This window comes from Pelobates fuscus, chromosome 2 (assembly GCF_036172605.1).
Source record: "Pelobates fuscus isolate aPelFus1 chromosome 2, aPelFus1.pri, whole genome shotgun sequence".
Classification (NCBI taxonomy): Eukaryota; Metazoa; Chordata; class Amphibia; order Anura; family Pelobatidae; genus Pelobates; species Pelobates fuscus.
In genome coordinates, this window is record NC_086318.1 from 346,587,509 (window position 1) to 346,605,000 (window position 17,492).

The following is a 17,492-nucleotide window of genomic DNA, read 5'->3' on the forward strand; positions in this document are numbered from 1 at the left end:
TTTCATAACATAAGGAACTCATTAATCTTCACCAACTGGAATTAGTTATCAAATACCAACCTGCACTGATCTAAAACACTAGCTAATTTTTGATGTTTAATGTCAACGTGAGACCAGCGTCAAAACACATGAGGTTATGTATAAAGAATAATTCTTAAATGTAACAATCAGTAAGAACACTCCTTTGGTTTCTCTGGTGACTGCTCCACACTTCGAGTTTTGCCCCATAAATGCTTTTTCTACATAGCCCTAAAAGTTCTAAAAATACTTTTCTCAGTAGATTTACGGTTTTATTAAGTTTGACTGCACCTTTAACAAATCTATTAAACGGAAACTACTTGACACTTTAGCCAAAGTTTACCAAGGTCTGATATACAGCTATGTAACACATGTGCATATTAAAATGAGTGAAGAAAAATCTACTACAAGCACAATCCATGCAGTTTTATTTTTTTCTGGCAGTAGCAATACTTACTGCTGCTTAATAAATATCATTGTCATGCATTCAAAGCTTTTAAAGTTCACTGGGAAAGTTATAGAAAGGATCAAGAACATGACAAATCATTAATAAAATTGTTATGTTTGTCAAAAAGAAAGGGAAATTCAAACCAAGAGCCAAACCCCTGTCTTTTGTTTTGGGACATAGGATTTAGGTTTACATTTCCATTAAAGTTGGAATTGTAGACTTGTGAAAATCTTCGCAATGTCCCTACATCAGAGGAGGGCTTTCCAAAATCTCAGAACTTTTCTCATGCAATAGAAGATCTGTTTTTCAAAGTATAACAGAGCAAACAAATGCTTCTGTACAACAGCTTATAAGTGATCAAGGACTAGCCGTAGATCTCTACTTCATGTCCATACAGATTCATCTCCAACGTGTACTGTGTTATTGCGCTTTAAGCACCATAACATCCAAAATGACACAAAAATAGAAAGACACAATACAATTTAAAGTAGGACAACACATCCTACTACATTTTAGTATTTCTCGGTATTCAAACCACAAAATGGAAATATCACTAGGAAAGATATTTTCTTTATTTAAGATTTTTTTTTCTAAAAACAAAATAAAAAAGTCATTTTTTTGCTACGCACAATATTTTTTTTTCTGATAAACATTACACTGTTACTCATACATCAGTATGTATGACCAGTTTGAACAGAGTAATGTTTTAGCACAGTAACATATTCAGTGAAAAGAATATTTTATGAAATTATTGTAATAAATATTCTTGAAGTTTATCTACAACTTTATAAATAATAATTTCTTAAAAGTGTTGAATATTACAGAATATTCAACAATATCAGTGTAAACAGAATCTGTTTTCTATTCAGAACTTTTTTTTATATATTTTTTTTAAATTCTATTCTGTCAAACACTAAACACAAGTAAAATATTTGCATAGGGAGCAGAGAATAGCCCTTAAAATCCATGTATCCTGAATTCTGTACAAATTACAAATGTATAACATCTTATAACACATGTTTTCATATATGTAAAATCATGCAAAAAGAAAAAAAAACATTTTCAAGTAAAATATTACTTATTTTGCAAAAACGAAAATTAAAAATGAATAAAAAATAGAGGTAGTAACAAGTAAATAACATTAAATTGCTAAACTAAATAAGGCCAGATTTGCCACTCAACAATAGTCATGCAATTAAAGTCGTATACAAGCATTTTTCTCTCTATGATTGACATAAGATTTTTAATATGTGGTAACATTATAATACTTCTCTACTATATTTTCTGTGAATGTTTAAAGCAAATGTCTGAAATCAGGAAGTTTTCTATGTGTGTGTATACATGCATGTAGGTATGTAAGTATGTGTGTATGTTTAGGTATAAAAAATATATATGCAGGTCAAGCAAACAGTAGTAAAACACAAACTAGACAGTACAAGTTGTTGTACCCGTTTACTGTCTGTGCATTCTGTTTAATAAAAAAATTTGGTTTAAACGCTGGTCTCCAAAGCTCCCTGCTTCAAGGAGATGTACAATTAGGTTAGAAGCTGAGAGATGTGTGTTGATTTTCAATGTAGCTATTGTAAAAAATAGCATTTGTAAAAACTTAAAAATCAAGCTTTCAAAGCATTTCTCATTCAGTAATACAATTGTCAGAAGACAGATACCTCTTTAAATGTTTTCTTGTATATGCTACATACAGTTAAAATTGTTTTTAAATTCAAATATTAAAGATCAATCTGTTTATTTTTTTAATGCATTGTGTTAGACAACAAATTTAGAACTGAATGACCAGCCCTACTAAATCAATTTATGGATGTGAAATATGAAGTGTACATAAATATGTTTCTTTTATTACATTAAACAATGTCAGCTCAAAGATTTGGTCATCTAACAAACATCCTTTAAATGGTTTGTGCTTATTTGACATTGTAAACTCTAAAACAATAAAAAAAATACAAAAAATTTAAAATGGAAAGGAGAGCTAAAAAGCTACAATTTGGCAATGAACTCTGGAATACTATATCATTTTATTTTATTAAGTATATATATATATATATATATATATATATATATATATATATATATATATATATATATATATATATATATATATACACTTAATAAAAAACAAATATATATATATATTGTTTAAAATAGTTTTTTTTTTTTAAATAAAAATAAAACAATATAAAGTAAAGTAATGGAAACCAAGCCAAGTTTGATTTCATTATTTCAATATAACACTGTATTGCACATAATGTGACTCTAAAAATATAGTTAATATAATTGGTTAGACAGCTGCGTGGTGAGTAATAGACAGTGTGTACTCTTGCACGCTCGTACATGCGATATTAGATAACAGTAGGAGTCTGTTCATAGTCCACCAAACATATTGTCATTGTATAGTCAAGTGAACTATGTACATGACAAATGTGTCAATTCCAGTGTTGATTCTTTTATCATAACTTAAACTCAAGCATGAAAGGCCTTGGGAAAATGGAGACAAAGAACAGAAGGTTCTGTTTTTAATTCTTCACAGTAGCCTGAGTAGTGCATGACTGGAGTTCTCCAGGAACTCAGTGTCTGATGTAATTAAACTACATATTTGTTCTATTTAACAAACAAGCAAAATAAAATGTTAAAAAATTATAATAAAACATCAACAAACAAATAAGTTGTGAATAAAAAATCAGCTAAGATTCAGTGGTTGATACTTCTGTACTTTCCAGAAGAGTCTTGTAAACTTGTGAGTTCAAAAACCTTGGAAAAGAGTCCCTGTGCATCAAGGTATAAATCTGAAGTTGGGCATCATCGTACATTTGAGGAGTAGGATCCAGCAAATTTCTGTTGATTACCTCCCGCACCCTCGAGTCAAGACTGACCTGTGGATATTGAACATATCAGTAATGTGCTGCAATATACATATTACTTGTGCTAAATATGTGGTCATACATAAAATACAACAAACCGATTGACAAAAACATAGATGTTAATTTATTTAATGGGTTTTAAATTTGAACATTGTTTAGCACTGAATGGATGGATAGTGCCAGGTGATGTCAGGCACTAAATCCAATTAAATTACATAAAATAGTTATGGTACCTAGAGTGTCTCACAAATATGTATTTGTGAGGTGTGAAAAATAATATTTAATGTAGGAATCTACCAATCTTTATCCTGAAACTGGGTATCTCCATCTTGACTCTTGATCAGTCATGAACCTACTATAAAAAAGGAGATAGGGTCGCACTCAATCACATCAATTTAAACACAGGGTGCTACTGGGCAAGGGTCAGCAAAAAAAAACCCAAGAAATGTATGCATATAGAAAGAATCCCAGGCACTCACTGTGATTGTTCTTCAAGCAGGTTTATTGCAACGTTTCGACCTCAATGAGGTCTTTTTCAAGCTGAAAAAGACCTCATTGAGGTCGAAACGTTGCAATAAACCTGCTTGAAGAACAATCACAGTGAGTGCCTGGGATTCTTTCTATATGAACCTACTATAAGACATATGTATAAGCTCTGTCCTCTGCACCTGGCAGTCAGCATACTGAAAGCATACAGAGCAGAAGAAAAAAATAAACACGTTTCTCTTTCTTCTGCATGTTATATATATTTGCCCTTTCTGAATTGGATTATTTTGTCATTTATTAATCTTTAAAATACATTTAAAAGTAAACAGAGCATCATAATATAAAGGTTAGTCCAACCAAAAAACAGTGTTTTAAGAAAAACAAAAAAAGCCACTGGGAACAAACGTCTACCAAACACCTTAAGATTTCTCCTATGCTGTCCTCCTCTAGAAACCATAATATCCTGATAAAACTATTTTCTCAACACTACACCACAGCAAAGCATAAATTACCTGTCTGTCTGAATGGTAGCAGAGAGTGACAAAGTACAGCATTAAAAAAAAAACTAAACACAAAATGCATAACTATGTCTTCAGGACCCTATATTAACTTGCAATTAGAGACCACTTCAAAGCACCCAGTGGGGTTGCCTAGGACCACCAAGTAAGCTGGAGAATAATGCATTTGGGTGTAATGTCCTCTCAACCCATGTACAGTGGACTGAAGTAGATTGGGGGGTTCCTCCCATTATACGAATTAATTGAGTTTATTTTACATTTTTATGTGTTGCCCATCGATGTAAAATGGAAAAGATGATGGGGCTATGCCCAATGGGGACCACCTACTGACATAGCATGGGGACCCAATTTTGGCTACTACTAATGAAGGCTAGACATAATTTAGATATTTAGGCTAAACATAATAAGATATTTTTTTTTCAACACTCAGTTGGCCACTGACCAGAATCCATTATTTACGGAGCTAATAAACCCTCAAATATATGCATCAATACCACATTTAAATTATCTTTTACTTGATATAAGTAGCTGGTGACTGTACAATATTTCTTGATCAGACAAAGAATATACATAAATAAGCAGACGTAAGTCATCACTATGGAGAAATGCACCTCTTTTGGTGATAGTATAGAGATGTAATCTTCATAAATATTCCTAGCTTTTTCTTCAACTACTTTCTTGTTCGGTTCATTCTTTAAATCTTCGCATGCAAGCCAGAAAAGAAGATTTTCTTCACTGTATTCTGTGCGTAAAAATTCTCTGAAAAAATTCCTTCCTGCTGGACTTTTCATCATCTTGTCAAAGTTGTGGGACCAAGACAGAATTTCCTCTGAAGCAGGATTTTGGCTGAAAATAATTAATAAATATTAATGAGGGGGTTTAACATTATTTTATCACCTGAGTGACAAAGGGTCATCGGAGCAGCTCACATGCTGATATTCAACACATACATAACATTTAAACATATCCACAGAGGGTTTTATGCATAAAAAAAAAATATCATATAACTCTAGACCCTGATAGAAAGGATATTTAGTTGATATGAGTTTTGATATGTACTACCTGATCCATACATTTATTAAAAGTCTGTATATAATATCTGGCAGCTTAACTACAAAAAATATGTCTCAAAACTGCCATAAACAAGAAAATAAGCACATCTGTTTTTATGCATTTATAATTTCAAAATATTTGCATTTTAGCCAAAAAAGAGCAATCTCTGTATTGCCATTAGTTTAGGGAAATTTGCTAAGGTATGTTTCACAAACAAATTTGAAAATACACTTTAGACATATGTAAAGTCCCTAAAAGAAGAAGAAAATCAAACTCACATGCATACATGCATCCCCGCATTAGGGTTCTTTTTTTTTTTTAATACACATCAGATATTGGAATTCAGTGTTTTGAGCTTACTTTTCCTTCAAAAATAAAAATGGAGTACCAAAATCATAATTTGTTATTCATATTCTTTTCTATCTGAATATACATTTTATTATTTTCCATTACATACATAGACACAAACCTATATAAAATTACGTAAGCTTAACACCAAAGAAGCATTCATAACCCATTCTACCATGCATCCTCTAGTAACGATTGTGTTCAACTGAGCACAGGAATACCTCCTCCTCTTCCTATATAAATAATTAATCTTTCCTTCATTAAAGAAAATAATAAATAAAAAAAAATAAAAATAAAATAAAAAGGAAAACGGAAAGAAGAGAGGGAGAGATACATTGTTGACAATATTAAGTCTCTATGTACCAAGGTTTAGGCACTCTCCCATCTTGGGTCTAAGTCTCTTTAATAATTTATTCTAGCCAAGGAGACCTTATAGGAAATAAGTTTCCTGTTTACCATATAAAGTAACTTTCCAAATGTACTTGATGTGTACCCTAATTAATTATTCTAGGCCATTCCGGGAGGGTCTGGTTTCCGACACTCTTTAGCTATGCATATCTTAACAGCCAGTAAAATATTTACCGCTAAGTATTTACAGTGCTTGTTTATCTCTGGTAAATCTAGGGTGGAAAAGCCACATTTGTGGCTTGAATGTAAACTCTACCTGAAAGATATCAGCTAATGTATCTTCTACTTTAACTTTAATCTTTTGTAATTTCTCGCAGTTCCACCAAATATGGTATATTGAGCCCTGCGCCTCAGAACATCACCAGCAGCAATCTCGAGTAGATTTACTGAACTTGCTAATACATAGAGGGTCAAGATACCAGCAGTTCATCAACAAGATATACTTCCTGTAAAGTAATAGAGTGTACACAATTTTTTTTAACCAGTTCCAGAACTTCTTTCCAATTTTTAATAGAATTATAGACTTTCATATCCCTTTCCCATTCCCTCATTGGTGAGGTTAGTATTATTTGCTGATTATTAATTCATTTTTTCAACCTTGAGATTAATTTATGCTGTGTTGGTCATTTTTAAAAACCTCTAGTTGGATTGCAGGGGAGACAAAGTTAGCCTTTAAGAAATTATTTATTCTAAGATAGAGAAAAATGATTTTCACAGTGAGAAGACGCCAGCATCCATAGGAAAGCATTGAGAATGCTTTCCTATGGACTGGCTCTTGCCGCGCATGCACATTCAGGCGATGACGGCGAAAAGGAGGAGGAGAGTTCCCCGCGCCGAGGGAGCCCGGAAGGGGAAAAAGGGTAATCTTTAACCCCTTCCACCCCCTAGAGCCCGGCGGGAGTGGGGCCCAGAGGGTGGGGGGACCTAGAGACCCTATAGTGCCAGGAAAACAAGTATGTTTTCCTGGCACTATAGTGGTCCTTTAATACAACCCCTAAGTAAGCCCAGCTCCTCTTGCAAGAAATATATACTTACCATAGTAGATTATGCCACTAGGTACCCTGAGACTGTGGCCCTCTCTAATATTCATTGCTTGAACAAGGAGCACAACCACAAAAGTATATAGAAAAAGATGTTTATTACATGGGTCAAAATAATAGGCTCTCATAAACAGTATCAATGCATAAAAAAGACAATAAATGTCCAATAAAGAATACAATGCAATATCTCTAAGTTCTTAAGTTGCATACAAGCAAACTACATAATGCATACAAAATATATATGAGTATACAAGACAGCTATATGAGATGCCAAATTCAATAACCCCCCAAAAAATAATAAATTACACAAAAATAAAGACAATATACCAGACCTAGTGAGAAGAAGGACAAGAGTCAACCAATACACCCCCAACGTTTCAGCAGAATTCCTTTATCAAGGGAGCCTGTACTGAAGGAGTGAACACCACCCTTATATACCCCTAGAAAAAAAATAAAACGGAAAACACCTGAAAGAATGGGTGGCCACCCATCAAGATTGAGATCCTCCCAACCATAAACAACTGTTACTTATGGTTACCAAGGAAATCAATTAACAAAACATAAACAGAAAAATAAATGAGAAGTTTGTAGATCCCTCTCAAAAAAAATTAGAAGTCCACAAAGCTGGATATCACATAAAGTGTCTGTATATGAATTAACATAAGTCTATATAATAAACACAAAGCCTCATCTAGCAGCAGAGGCATATGTGAGAACTTATAGTATATAATAAACCCCTAAAGAAAATATAGGGAGCTTACCCAACCATTTGTGTTCACCGATGCGGACAGTTAGGGGTCTTGCAGTTTGGCCGACATAGCCAAGACCACAGGGACATTTGCTGAAATAGATCACACAATCTGTTTGACAATTAAAAAAATCATTTATAGTGAAAGATTTGCCTGTTCTTGGATGTGTGAACACTGGGCCAACCGTCACATTGTTACAGTTGGCACAGTGTCCGCATCGGTGCATACCCTTAATTGGTGTCAACCAGGTAGTAGGAGGCTTAGTAGGTAGTCTGACTCTAGAAGGTGATACCAGACTTTTGATGTTGTTGGATCTCTTATATGCCATTAAAGGTCTCTCTCTGAAGAGATCACAAGTAAGTGGGTTACATTGTAAGACATGCCAGTTCCTATTGATGACATGTTTAACATAACCAGATTTAGTCGAGTAGGTAGTAATGCATGGAATGCGGTTGGCGGTCTTTCTCTTGTTCTTACCCTGGGGCTTCAATAAAGAATTTCTCTCCAGGCTTTTAACTCTATCAAATGTTTCCTGTAGTGAAATCTCACAGTAACCACGACAGCGAAAGTCTTCTATCATCTTACGTGCTTGAGTATCAAACCTTGATTCTTGCGACACAATCCGTCGAACCCGTAATAGTTGGCTGAAGGGAAGACTCCGAATCATATTGATGGGATGAAATGAGTTCGCCTGTTAGAATGCAACTTTGTCAGTTGGCTTGCGATACAAGTCAAAACACAAACCCTCTTCTGTTTTGCTTACCATGACATCCAAAAAGTGTATAATCTTGGCGTCATATTCCAAAGTAAATTTGATACTCGGCACATATTGATCCAAGTCGGCCTTAAATTGTAGCAGGTTGTTCTCTGAGCCATTCCAAAGAAAGAACACATTGTCAATGTAATGAAGCCAAACTGTCACATGTTTGAATAGAGGATGTGAATAAACAAAGTCTTCTTCAAACTTAGCCATGTAGAGGTTAGCGTACGAGGGAGCCATATTGGCCCCCATCGCAGTACCCTTTATCTGTAAAAAGAAATCATTGCCAAAGGTAAAGTAATTACATGACAAAACCAATTCCAACAGCCGTAGAACAAATTCTTTCAAATTTGGATCTAGTACAAGTTTATCCAAAGCCTGTGCGATGGCTTCCATGCCTCCCACATGTGGGATGGATGTATACAAACTGCATACATCCATAGTACATAACAATATATCTCCATGAAAGGATCTAAAGTCATCCAATTTCCCCAGGAAGTCACTGGTATCACGAATGTATGATCTCATCTGTAGCACCAACACTTGCAGAAAGGCATCAACATATGATGCCAGAGGCTGTAGCAATGAACCACAACCTGACACTATTGGCCTGCTGGGTGGGTTCATAAGATCCTTGTGGATCTTCGGAAGCAAATATAAAAATGGCACTTGAGGCACAGAAACATTCAGGAATTCAAAAATCCTCTTTTTAATTAAGCCCTGATTAAGGGCTCCCAGAGTAATGACACCAATTCTTTCCTGGAACATAACCGTTGGATCACCTGGTAATTTCTTATAATGAACAGGATTGGACAATTGTGCTATTGCTTCTGTGTTATATTTTTTTTTTTTTATTATTATTATATTATTTATAGAGCGCCGTCAAATTCCGCAGCGCTTTACAATGGGTGGACGAACAGACATGTAGTTGTAACCAGACAAGTTGGACACACAGGAACAGAGGGGTTGAGGGCCCTGCTCAATGAGCTTACCAATATCCATGACTACAATTGCCCCACCCTTATCCGCAGCACGGACAAGGATGGAGTCATCATGTCTCAGGGCATTGATGGCACCCCATTCCTCCTTTGTCTAATATTCAGGCAGAGACCGTAGTAGAGGCTCTAGTACAAGTCTTCACTAGAGTAGGATTTCCCTGGTAAATTGTGTCCGATCAACAGCTCTGGCAGAGCTGGGGGGTAAAACCTATACTAAGCTCCCCTAACCACCCTCAGACGAACAGACTCTGTGAACGATTTAATGGCACTCTTAAACAGATGTTGAAGACCTTCACAGTGTCTTGTCGCAACTGGGAAACCTTTCTCCCCCATTTATTGTTCACATACCGGGAAGTGCCCCAGGAGTCAACCGGCTTCTCTCCCTTTGAATTATTATATGGAATGAGAGTGCGGGGACCCCTGGACCTGGTACAGGAACACTGGGAGGGAGATATGGGAGAAGCATTAACCCCTATATATCATATGTTCTGGAGCTGAGGAACCGTTTGCGAGTTCAGAGTCGGTTTAAGAAAACTTGCCCAAAAGTGTCAGAAACATTGGTATGACCGGGGAGCTAGAGCTCATATCCTAGAGGGTCCCTTTAAGGTAGTAGCTAGGATTAGTGATACCACTTATGTAGTAGTGAGCTGTTCAAATGAACAGATCAGAAGGTCCTTTCATGTGAAAATTCTCAAACCGTACCTGGAATGGGAGGAAGAAGTATCAGCAGACTGCGCACCCGCCTTCGAAGACAGTGAAGGTATTCCATTGCCCGACATGCTCCCCGCCACCTCCGTTGGAGTAGAGCAGGTTAGTTTAGGAGCTGACTCAAGTCCTGAGAAAAGACAGCAAGCCTCCCAATTGCTAGTGGAATTTAGCGATATGTTTTCTGCCCTACCAGGATACACGACACTGGCAGTCCACAGTCAAGTACCCCTCAGGCAGCAACCATATCATATCCCTGAGGCAGTTAGAGAGAGCATGCACAAGAAAATCCAGAACATGCAGGAATTAAGTGCAGTAGAACCCTCCCAGAGTCCTTGGGCTTTGCTGGTGGTCCTGGTACCTAAGCGGGATGGTACGACCCACTTTTGCGTCAATTACCACAAGCTCAACGACCGATCAGTGACTGATGCCTACACCATGCCCAGAGTAGACAAACTATTAGACCGGATGGCAGGAGGGAATTATTTGGCCATTATAGATCTGTGCAAAGGGTATTGGCAAATCCCCTTGGAGCCTGAAGCCATACCCAAGTCGGCATTCGTCACCCCATTTGGCCTGTACCAAATCAAGGTCATGCCATTTGGAATGAAGAATGCCCCCGCTACCTTCGAGAGGATGACTGACCGGCTCTTAGAGGGATTTCAGAGCTTCATCTGTGCATACCTGGATGATATAGTTAAATTCAGTTGCACATGGGAAGCCCACCTGAAACACATATCTGTGGTGCTCAAAAGAATTCAAACTGCTGGTCTAACCTTGAAGCCTGACAAATGCCATGTAGGGGTGGCAGAGGTCCAATACTTAGGACACCGAGTGGGCTCCGGCAAGTAGCGACCTGAACCAGCCAAAATTAAAGCCATAACCCAGTGGCCCCAACCCTGTACCAAAACTCAAGTAACGGCTTTTTTAGGGACAGCCGGTTATTACTGGAGGTTTGTACAAGGCTATAGTGCCATAGCTAAGCTCCTTACTGACCTCACAAAAAATTCCCTGCCCAGACAAGTTTTATGGTCCCCAGAGTGTACGGACTCCTTCAAGAAGTTGAAGACGGCACTAAGCGAGGCACCTGTATTAGCATCCTAACTAACTAAAAGATTTCTCGTTCATACAGATGCCTCAATGTTTGGACTGGGAGCTGTATTAAGCCAGGTCGGAGAATATAGCATGGAGCGCCCGGTGGCATATCTGAGCAGAAAACTGATAACCAGAGAAGTCTGTTATGCCATCGTGGAAAATGAGTGCCTAGCCCTAGTTTGGGCCCTCAAGAAACTTCAGCTTTATTTGTATGGGCACTCCTTCACCGTCATGACTGATCACAACCTCCTGATTTGGATCAACAGAGTGGCAGGAGACAATCCAAGACTGTTAAGATGGAGCTTGGCGCTTCAGCCATATAACTTCACCATGCAGTACAGACTAGGAAAACAGAACACCAATGCAGATGGGTTGTCTCGACGAAATGCCCCGTATTTCCCGGACATCCCCAAGCCAACCCACTGGGTTGGAAGCTATGTGATAAAATCCCTATTTTGTGTGTGCCTTTGTGTACTGGCATGGCCATACTTAGAAATTCGAAGCGGCACTTTGAACTACAGAAGTCATCCGAAGTGCCTTTCGACCACGTAGCCGCAGCCATATTAAGCCCAAGTATAATGAGCAGTGTTTGGTCGTCGAGTTCATGGAACTCATATCGTACACTCGATGGCGCGAACACTGCTAAAACTTTGCGTTCCATGGAGGTTCAGCTATTCGAGTGGGAGTCGAGCGGCATTCGGTGAAGGGAAACCCACGGGCAAGAGACACAAGATGACATTATCTACGAATGGCTGCATTCCGCTTTTTGAATGGTATTTCGAATCTTCGAAGTAGACCACACAGCCTGATTCTCTGGAACTGTTTTGGGCATTAAACCATGCGTGCGGTCGATCAAAATGGGACTTCCATAGAATTCCTGATCCCCTCAACTGATCTGTGTGATTCTTGGATATGTTGGTCACTCAGTTCAGGGCTATCAGGGGATATCATAATTGTTGGGACTTTATGTGTTTTGGGGGTACTTTGGGGGTTTTGTAAATTGTGTTTTTTTCTGCCTGGAGATAATTGGGTTAATGCAGTATCTGCCTCAATTATCTCCCAGGCAGAGGGGAGGGATTATATGTTTGTATTGGGAGTGTCACACTTTGTAACCGTGTTGTTATTGGTTGTTACGTTTTGTGTCCCTGTCCCCAACAAGGGCGTACACCTTGCTTGGTGAGTTGCATAAAAGGCCAGCTGTGGCTTGCATTAAACAGAATGCTTTACCCCTTCATGAAGTCTTGGCTCATGTTTGGGGGATTGGGAGTTTGTTGCAGTCGCCGGCCCGCCGAGTCTCACGGCCGTGCCTGACCAGCACAGCCTCGCCGACAACACGAGCTTACCTGCTCGTCGGCGAGCTGGGAACCGCTCCCCCAGGTCTTCCGGGCATCACGCCCCAAATCCAAGATGGCGCCGACCGCGTGGTCGCGTCTATCGCTAGCCCCGCCCCCGGGAATTATACCAACGTGTGCGTGATGTCACGACGTCAACGCACACGCACATTTTGGGGTCAGAGGTCGCCCTCTGACCAATCAGAGCATAGAGAGGGATATTTAAATCCCTAACTCACCCCAGTACTTTTCCCTGTCGTGGTTTCCGTTTCCTGGTTTCCTGAGAGTGCTCATTTTTCGTGTTTCTGATTTCCTGGTATCCTGATCATGGCTTTTCCCTGGTTATTCTAAATTCTGGTTTCCCTGACTTGGCTTGTGTTTACAGTATTGTGTATTTTCTGGCTTCCCTGACCTCGGCTTTCCCTTTGACCATTCTCTGTCTCTAGCGTATTAGTCCGGCCATTCTAAGGTCCGGTTTACGCTCTGTCCTTTTATTTCCCTTTCCTTGTATATGTTTACATAGTTTCTGTGTGCTGGACCACACTAGTAGTCGTGACATTACGACAGGGCCATGGATCCTGCAGAACTATGCAAACATATGATTGCTTGTGAGAGTAGGGTGGAGGATATGGACCACAGGTTAGACCAATTTGCCCAGGCATTTCAGACCTTGCTCCAGAGGACTGATAATTTAGAGGTCCCTCCTGTACCACCTGTGGTTCCGCCACCTGTAGTGGTTCCCGTGCCACATAAACCACCGTCCATAACCCTTTCACCTCCCCCTCATTATGGAGGTGATTCCAAATAATTTAGAGTTTTTTTAAACCAAATTGAATACCACTTCGAAGCCTCCCCAGGTTTATTCCCTACAGATAGATCAAAAATTGCCTATCTGATGAACCAATTAACAGGAAAGGCCTTAACCTGGGCTAACCCCTTATGGGAGAGTGGAGACGCAGTAGCCCGTGATTACAGTGTCTTCCTCACAGCATTTAAGGCTACTTTTGAACCTAAAGGCAGGGAGAAGAACGCGGCCAAAGCCCTTATGAGAATAAAACAAGGCAGTCGCTCTGTAGCCGATTACGCCATAGAGTTCAGAACACTGGCATCCGAAGTTGACTGGACCAATAGTCGTTTGGTGGCTGCCTTCTCTGAAGGTCTAGCTGAGAGTATACAGGACGAGACCGCAGCTAGAGACCTTCCGGTTAATCTCAATGAGTTTATTGCGTACATGATAGATATCGATAACAGGCTCAGAGAAAGAGAGAAAAACAAACAACGTAATAGACGTCCTAACTTGTCCATAGCCCCTCGTTTCTCTAATCCAGTGGTGAGTAGCCAAGCTCCTCCTCCAGAACCTGAACCCATGCAATTGGGTAGTGCTAAACTCACTGAGGCAGAGAGACAACACAGACGTAACGAAGGGCTATGTATGTATTGTGGCAAGAAGGGGCATCAAAGATTGTCATGCCCGGTTCGGCCGGAATACTTGCACACCTAAGGCACGTACGGGGACCGACCTTAGGTGTGATGTATATGTCCCTTAAATTGACTAAGAACCGTTTCCTTGTCAGAGTTACCTTGTCTTTTAAGAAAATCACTGTACAGTGTGAGGCTATGATTGACTCTGGGCCAGCGGAGAATTCTCTGCAAAATATCTCCTGCCCTTAAGACTGAAAGAGAGACCTATAGCAGTCGAGGCCATTGATGGAAGGCCTCTTACCCAGCCTTTCATCACACACGAAACTCTGCCAATTACTGTCTCAGTGGGTATTCTTCACTCTGAAGAGATGGTCTTTCAAATCATATCTTCACCTACATGTACGATAATACTCTGTTTCCCTTGGCTCCTGAAACACAATCCACGTTTAGATTGGGTTGAAGGAGAGATTGTAAGTTGGGATGAGAGATGCAAAGGTGTTTGCTTAAAGCAGATACCACAACCTATTGGTACCATCAATATTCCTATTGCACCTCCCCTGACCACACAGATACCGCCGCAGTATTTGGATTTAAAGGAGGTGTTCAACAAATTCCAGTCAGAGGGGTTACCTCCACATAGACCCTATGACTGTGCCATACATTTATTACCAGGTACTATGCCTCCAAAGGGAGGAGTTTATGCTTTATCCCCCCAAGACAATCTTTGTTTAGAAGAGTATATAAAGGATGCTCTCAGAAAGGGTCATATCCGTAGGTCCTCCTCACCCGCCGGGGCTGGGTTCTTCTTTGTCTCTAAAAAAGAAGGAGACCTACGCCCCTGTATCGACTATAGGGGTTTGAATAGGATTACTATAAAAAACGCCTACCCTATTCCCCTTATATCAGAGCTATTTGACAGACTGAAAGGAGCTCGAGTCTTCACTAAGCTCGATTTCAGAAGTGCGTACAACCTAGTCAGGATTAAGGATGGTCACGAGTGGATGACCGCATTTAACACAAGAATGGGACATTACGAATACCTGGTTATACCGTTTGGATTATGCAACGCTCCAGCGGTATTCCAGGATTTTATTAACGATGTCCTAAGAGAGTACCTCCACATGTTCGTTCTAGTGTACCTGGACGACATTCTCATCTATTCCCCAGACCTAGAGACACACCACGAACATGTGAGAGTAGTACTCAAAACCCTGTTACAGAACGGTCTTTACTGTAAACTGGAGAAATGCCAGTTTGACCAAACGGAGATACAATTCCTTGGATATATTATATCTCCGTCCGGTTTCCAGATGGATCCCCGCAAGCTGGAGGCAGTCTTACAGTGGCCTTGGCCAAGGGCCTTAAAGCTACACAGCGCTTTATAGGTTTTGCGAATTACTACCGCAAATTTATTAAAGGGTTTTCTTCTGTAATTTCTCCTATAACCAATTTAACCAAAAAAGGAGCAAATTGCATATCTTGGCCCAAAGAAGCAAGAGAGGCATTTGAACAGTTAAAATCTTTATTTTCCTCAACACCTGTCCTGACCCATCCTGATCTAACCAAACCATTTATCCTAGAAGTGGATGCGTCAGAAACAGGAGTTGGAGCCATTCTGTCTCAGAGAGAAAATCCTGAGACGCCTTTACATCCCTGTGGATTTTACTCTCGCAAACTCACACCTGCAGAGAAGAACTATGACATAGGGAATAGGGAACTTTTGCCCATTGTACTTGCCCTTAAGGAATGAAGGCATCTCTTGGAAGGTTCCAAAGAGCCACTTTTGATCTTCACTGATCATAAGAATTTGGCTTATATTGGGGACGCTAAGAGATTGTCCTCTCGTCAGGCTAGATGGTCATTGTTCTTCTCCCGATACAATTTCGTAATTACTTATAGGCCTGGAACTAAGAACACAAAGGCAGATGCACTTTCTAGACAATTTGAGACAGATGAAGTTCCTGAACAAGAGATATTTGCTATCATACCTCCAGAATGCCTCATTGCCACCACAGTTTCCGAGGTGTCTTCTCCACTCTTCTTTGCCATAATAGCAGATCAAACTCAGGCACCCGTGGGGAAAACCTCAGGATAAACTGTATGTGTCACCTCCGTTAAGAAAAAAGGTACTTGATTTATTCCATGATAACCTCACAGCAGGTCATCCTGGAGTCCATAAAACCCTCTCTGCTATCTCCAGGAGGTTTTGGTGGTCTACTCTTAGCAATGATATCAAAGATTATGTGGGGGCATGTCAAATATGTGCCGTTTCTAAAGTTCCTCCTAGATCACCCCCTGGACTGTTACAACCACTGCCCGTACCTAATGCTCCATGGACCCATTTAGCCATGTATTTCATTGTGGATCTACCCTGTTCAAACGGGTTCAATACAGTCCTTATGGTCATCGATAGATTCTCGAAGATGGCACATTTTATTCCACTTAAAAAATTACCATCTGCTCAAGATCTAGTTCAAATATTCTTGAGAGAGATCTTTCGGTTGCACGGTGTACCCAAAAGCATAGTATCTGACAGAGGTACCCAATTTATTTCTAGGTTTTGGCGTTCCTTTTGTAAACAATTGGGCATCGAACTCTCCTTTTCGTCAGCTTATCATCCTCAAACAAATGGAGCAGCAGAGAGGGCTAATCAGTCTTTAGAAGCCTATTTACGTTGTTTTATCAATGCCAATCAGTCTAACTGGTATGAACTCTTACCCATGGCTGAGTTCGCCAGGAACAACGCGACTCATGAATCTTCTAATCATAGTCCATTCTTTGTAAATCGGGGTTATCACCCCACTATTTTCCCTTCTGAATTCTCAGACATGGACATTCCTGCTTTAAACACCCGTTTAGAATCTATTCATGATACTTGGGATTCCGTTCATTCAGCTCTGCAAAAGGCTTTGTTACGTGCAAAAGTCCAAGCTGACAAGAAACAGGGTGCCAATCCTGTCTATCATCCAGGTGACAAGGTGTGGCTCTCCACACGACATATCAAACTTAAGGTTCCGTCCATGAAATTTGTCCCTCGGTACATAGGTCCTTTTCGAGTCATCCGACGTATCAATCCAGTGACCTATTCCTTGGCGTTTCCTGCTCATATGAGGATCGCCAATACGTTTCATGTATCTTTGCTCAAACCCCTTACTTGCAATCTATACACCAGGATATCCACACCTCCTCCGCCCTTGGTAGTGGGTGACCAGGAGGAGTACGAAGTTCGTTCTATAATGG

At 39.6% G+C, this 17,492-nt stretch overlaps 1 protein-coding gene across 3 annotated transcripts in view; it reads right to left on the minus strand.

Moving 5' to 3' along the window:
• Positions 1–2,718: 2,718 nt before the first annotated feature.
• RGS17 (regulator of G protein signaling 17) overlaps positions 2,719–17,492 on the minus strand; it is a 132,695-nt gene continuing 117,921 nt past the window's right edge. For all 3 annotated transcript variants that reach the window (XM_063441347.1, XM_063441345.1, XM_063441344.1), the window contains 2 exons: positions 4,955–5,189; positions 2,719–3,351 (listed from right to left, as the gene is read on the minus strand). In XM_063441347.1, coding sequence (XP_063297417.1) covers positions 3,163–3,351; positions 4,955–5,189 — 424 coding nt within the window. In that variant the 3' untranslated portion in view covers positions 2,719–3,162. The remainder of the gene's footprint in view (positions 3,352–4,954; positions 5,190–17,492) is intronic.